Source organism: Camelina sativa, chromosome 19 (assembly GCF_000633955.1).
Source record: "Camelina sativa cultivar DH55 chromosome 19, Cs, whole genome shotgun sequence".
Lineage (NCBI taxonomy): Eukaryota > Viridiplantae > Streptophyta > Magnoliopsida > Brassicales > Brassicaceae > Camelina > Camelina sativa.
The window spans coordinates 9,048,779-9,054,008 of NC_025703.1; the positions used below are offsets into that span (position 1 = coordinate 9,048,779).

Sequence of the window (5,230 nt, forward strand, 5' to 3'; positions counted from 1 at the left end):
GATAGTACCGAAGCCTTTGATGGGGATGTAAGAATCACTGAACCAAAACATGCTCTCCTATAAACTTCAAGTTACAGTAGAAATGGGATAAATCCCAAAAGAGAGAACCACACCCCAACATTTCTGTCTAGGCTATCTAAGAGCTCGTGAACTTTTTTGACCTCTTATATGTTTGCTTGATTTAGACTCTTATGGCGCTATAGTAAGATAGGAGCATACGGATTTACATGGTAGTCTGTCACTGGCTCGTCCCATAATTCTCTAAAATCTTAACCTTAATGGTTGGTTCTGGTTTAATTACTTAAGAATATAATTTTGAATACTTGTACCATTGCAGGCATCGACACAGCTGGCGGGGTAAGAGTGCCTGCAGGATACTGTGGCGTTCTTGGATTCAAATCTTCTCATGGGGCTATTTCAAATACAGGAATCATACCAGTATCTTCAAGTCTTGACTCTGTTGGTATGGACATATAAATCTTTGAATAATACTTTTTGTGGTGGAATGATTTGGATCTTATATAGGCTAGGTTTTGATGGCTATATACTCATAACGCAAGATGGCTTCGTTCATATGACTATTTTATACTTTGCACCATTATATGAGCATTATGTCGATTCTTATCAATAGATATTGGCTTCAGGATGGTTTGCCCGCGATCCAATCACCCTACATCGTGTTGGCCATGTACTCTTGCAACTTCCATTTGCCACACAACGGAATCCAAGGCAAATCATACTAGCCGATGACTGTTTTCAGCTGTTAAAGATCCCCGTGGACCGGATTACCCAGGTGGTGATCAAATCAGCTGAAAAGCTTTTTGGAAGTATGTCCTTTGCTCTTCCTGATGATACCCCGTCTCTGTTGCATATTCCGATTATAACAGCATTATCCTTTGTTTCATATTTAGGACAATTGCTGAAGCATCAGAACTTCGAGAACTATATTGAAACTAAAGTTCCTAGCTTGAAAGAGTTTGCTAGGACAAAAGCCGTTGATAAGGTCCCAACATCAAGACTACTAGCGAATGTGATGCAGCTTCTTCAAAGGTTTGCCGATTGTTTATTCACCAACAGAGGATGAGTGAATCTTGATTTTGAACTCTAAAACAATCTTGGCATGTATTGTAGGCACGAGTTTCTTCAAAATCATGGGGATTGGATCAACACAGTGAAGCCAGCTATTGATCCTGTGATTTCGTCCCAAATTTGTGAGAACCCAGAACTAACCAGTGAAGAAATTGAGAACTTGAATGCAATCAGAAACGAGATTCGAGTGGCTATTGGTTCACTTCTCAAGGTATTCCTGCTCTTCCATTTGATGTCCACAACTTGAGCCAATTAGTTTATATGTGTCTTTACTGATCTCTCTTTTGTTCCCCACACTGTAACATTATGCGTCAAGGATGATGGCATTCTGGTTGTTCCAACAATGCCATCTGTTCCTCCAAAACTTGGTAGCAAAGAGATAACCTCTGAAGACTATCAAAATCGAGCTTCAAGTCTGCTTAGCATTGCTAGCATATCAGGATGTTGTCAGGTTAAACCTCTCTCTTTCTCTCTTACCTGCCATGGTAGTAAAAATGATGTCAGTATGACCTCTGTGCCCTCACACATATCAAAAGCAACCACTGACCTGTCAGCATTAGCAAACCCAGTCCACAGTGTATGTGTCTTACAATTTATCATGCTGATATTCAGGTGACTGTGCCGCTCGGACATCATGAAAAGTGCCCTGTTTCAGTTTCTTTCATAGCAAGACACGGTGGTGACCGCTTTTTACTAGATACGGTGCGGACAATGTATGCATCTTTGCAAGAGTACTCGAGCATTGTTGCTGATCCCAAATCTTCTAAAAAGACTATCACGCAAGAAGAGTTAGCCGAGATTGCGAAAGAGAAGGTCAATTAATTTCCATTGCAGGCCTCATCTTCTCAGTGGCGATTTCCTCCTTAATCTAATCTGTTCTTTGTCCCGTGGTTATGTAAACCAGGGTAACCAAGCATTCAAAGAGAAACATTGGCAGAAAGCTATTGGTCTATACTCGGAAGCTATAAAGCTAAGTGACAAGACTGCTACCTATTACAGTAACAGAGCTGCTGCATATCTTGAAGTTGGAGGGTAAATGTTTTTCAGATCCTTAGAAACCTTTTTTAGTGAGCTATCTTTCCATATGACGAGATTGCCTTGACAAATCATTTACATACAGCTTTCTTCAAGCCGAAGAAGACTGTACCAAAGCAATCACCCTCGACAAGAAGGTAACTTCCTTTAAACACACAGAAGCAGGTTTCTCTTGTAATATAACACTCTTTTGGTTTGTAAGAACACTCTAACACAAAGATGGGTTTTTGGACTTTTCTTTCAGAACGTCAAAGCGTATTTACGAAGAGGAACCGCAAGAGAAATGTTAAGCGATTACAAGGGAGCCATAGAAGGTAACAGAATCAAATTGGCTTTAGCCTTTTAAAAATTTGGCAAAATAACACTCAAAAGATTTATCTTTTTGTCTGTTTTCTTTAAAAACTGCAGATTTCAGATACGCACTTGTGCTGGAACCAAACAACAAACGAGCGGCTCTATCAGCAGAGAGACTGAGAAAAGTATTCCCGTGAGAGAGCTTCTTTTGTCCGTGGCTCACCGATTATTGAGAAAAGAAAACGGTTTGTTCCTTAGAATTTTCTCCCAAGAGTATAGGCCAATTTTGTTACGCTTCTCTTTTGCGCCTGATATTTAGGCATTCTTATCTAGTAGATACCTTTTGCAAGTCTTCGCCGGAAATGGAAATTATATTTTCTATACTGTTTATTTTAACGTTCTCCTAAATTGGGTATTAAAAAAACTAATGTTAATCCTAAACACTAGATACCGGAAATCCCGGTCGACTTCTAGTCAACCTCAAATAAGCTTCTCTTTATCAGTTTCTTTTCTCGTACGTTATCTTTAGCAAAGAGACTTGCCCTAATCTTTAGCGATGAAAATTTAAACGAAACAAAACTCGACGAAGAAACTGAAGAGACACATTTGAATCATCATTCACGGGTGAGTTGATTCGTTTTTTTATTTTACATAAAGTTTCAGAAAGATTTTGAAAACCCTTTATCTCGGTTGTGCTTTTTCCCTGAGAACTAAACTAATGTGTCGTTTGCCTATTAAGTTGTTGCAGCCTTAAATATAAAAAAAAATATTAAGAAAAAAAATCCGTTGAAAAGTGAGTAAGAAAGAAGATCATCGGGAGAAATAATAAAAGGAAATGACAATGGCCTGTCCGGCGAGGAGAAGCTCACTAATGGACGATCTCTTGGGACTTCTTAGAATCCGCATCAAACGTGGCGTCAACCTAGCCGTCCGTGATATCAGCAGCAGCGATCCTTATGTCGTCGTCAAAATGGGCAAACAGGTTAATCCAATCATCAATATTACAATTTCTCAATATAATATAACCAAATTTTTTGCTCACATTCATACATCGAAAACATTCTTATAACTTTCTAACTTTTTTTGTGTTGCAGAAATTAAAGACTCGTGTTATCAACAAAGATGTAAATCCAGAATGGAATGAAGATCTGACTCTCTCCGTTACAGACTCCAATCTTAACGTCCTCTTGGTATTTCTTACGTACATTCTAAACCATGTATTAGTTACTTTTATAAATCGTATGGTGTTTGTTTTATATTGATAAAAACTAGTATACAATATGTTATATGTAGACGGTGTACGATCACGACATGTTTAGCAAAGACGACAAGATGGGTGATGCTGAGTTCGAGATAAAGCCGTATATTCAGGCTTTGAGGATGCAACTCGATGGACTTCCTAGTGGAACCATTGTTACCACGGTTCAGCCCAGTCGTCACAACTGTCTAGCTGAGCAGTCTCAAGTCACTTGGGTTGACGGTAAGCTCGTCCAAGATCTTGTTCTCAGATTGCGACACGTGGAATGCGGAGAGGTCGAGGCTCAGCTTCAGTGGATTGACCTTCCTGGCTCCAAGGGTCTATGAGTCGTTTTTTTTTACCGTTATTTTGAGGTTTTTTATTAAAAAAAATAATTTAAAACCACAAAATCAAAAACAAGAACATAATTAAAGTGGGGGTGAAACAAGTAATTGGATCTTAAAGGATAGAGAATTAGAAACGCGTATTAATCCATGAGGGATATAAGGATTAAGAACGTTGAGGGGAAAGTATTGTTCCCATATGGTGACCGAGTCCAAGTCGAGTCGTGGTTGTGGATGTATATTTCGGGTTAGCAATGCCTTAAGGCTTTAATTAACATGCAAATATATAAATTATCTTATATATCCATTTGTTTATTGTTCCATAAAGTTGTGAATGTTTGATTGTTTTAACACACAACTCATGTAGTGTTTTCGTTTTCACAAAACACAACTCATCATGTAGTCATGTAGTGTTTTCGTATTCATAAACACACAACTCATGTAGTGTTTATAGATAAAATTTTAAAACAAACGTGATCAAAAGGTTTTGAAAAAGTCAAAGTTAAACGGTAATCGTCTCATTACACAACCCTTGTGTGTAGGGTAAATTTGTGAGGAAATCATGTTATATATTAAATGTTGGAGATTTAAGTGTAAAATAAACGGTTGCTTGATGAACCAAAGCAACTGTTCGGGTTATGATTATATTATAAACATACGGTTGCAAACGTACGAACACAACTTTTGAAATCTATAAAACTCTGTTCCTCCGCACAAAAATAGAGGACGAAAAACAGAGAGGAGAGAAGAGATTCACAACATCAAAGACATGAACTCTTTGATGAAAACACAAAACAAAACACTGAAACTCTATTTGTTTCTCTTGGATCTTAGCCTAGAACAAGAGAGAAACTTTGATTGTTGTATCCTGCGAGAGATTTTGTGTAACCCAAGGCTTTTAATAAGGGTCAAAATACTCTTTAAGGAAAGTGCTCTTGTGCGCGATTCAGTCATTATCCAAATTTACCGTCCGTTATGATCGAGAGTTACACCGCTTATACTACATTCTTAAAGAGTATTTTCTGGTGAACATGACGAGTGCATCGGTGCGTGAGATGACTTCAAAGTTTGGGAAGTTGGACAAGTTTGAAGGAGTAGACTTTCGAAGATGGCAGAAGAAGATGCATTTCCTTCTCACCACACTCAATGTGGTGTATGTTCTAAGCATGCCAATGCCTACCGTGACGGAGGATACGGAGAAGGATTCTGTGGAGGAGACAAGGAAACAACT

The 5,230-nt window shown here is 38.4% G+C and overlaps 2 protein-coding genes across 2 annotated transcripts; both read left to right on the forward strand.

The window, feature by feature from the left end:
- LOC109131047 (outer envelope protein 64, chloroplastic-like) lies at positions 298 to 2,799 on the forward strand. Its single transcript, XM_019241512.1, has 10 exons — positions 298 to 463; positions 645 to 827; positions 912 to 1,050; positions 1,132 to 1,300; positions 1,406 to 1,540; positions 1,702 to 1,902; positions 1,994 to 2,121; positions 2,210 to 2,261; positions 2,369 to 2,438; positions 2,533 to 2,799. Exons 3-10 carry the CDS (start codon positions 1,034 to 1,036, stop codon positions 2,613 to 2,615), a joined length of 855 nt encoding a protein of 284 aa, XP_019097057.1. The 5' UTR covers positions 298 to 463; positions 645 to 827; positions 912 to 1,033; the 3' UTR covers positions 2,616 to 2,799.
- Positions 2,917 to 4,262, forward strand: LOC104765651 (protein C2-DOMAIN ABA-RELATED 4). The gene is made up of 3 exons (XM_010489406.2): positions 2,917 to 3,400; positions 3,513 to 3,608; positions 3,712 to 4,262. Exons 1-3 carry the CDS (start codon positions 3,254 to 3,256, stop codon positions 4,000 to 4,002), a joined length of 534 nt encoding a protein of 177 aa, XP_010487708.1. The 5' UTR covers positions 2,917 to 3,253; the 3' UTR covers positions 4,003 to 4,262.

Coding starts and splice junctions, on each gene's coding strand:
- LOC109131047 (XM_019241512.1), top strand. Junction 1,903..1,993: donor CCGAGATTGCGAAAGAGAAG/GTCAATTAATTT, acceptor TATGTAAACCAG/GGTAACCAAGCATTCAAAGA. Junction 2,262..2,368: donor CAATCACCCTCGACAAGAAG/GTAACTTCCTTT, acceptor CTTTTCTTTCAG/AACGTCAAAGCGTATTTACG.
- LOC104765651 (XM_010489406.2), top strand. CDS start 3,254: ATGACAATGGCCTGTCCGGCGAGGAGAAGCTCACTAATGGACGATCTC. Junction 3,401..3,512: donor TCGTCAAAATGGGCAAACAG/GTTAATCCAATC, acceptor TTTGTGTTGCAG/AAATTAAAGACTCGTGTTAT. Junction 3,609..3,711: donor CCAATCTTAACGTCCTCTTG/GTATTTCTTACG, acceptor TGTTATATGTAG/ACGGTGTACGATCACGACAT.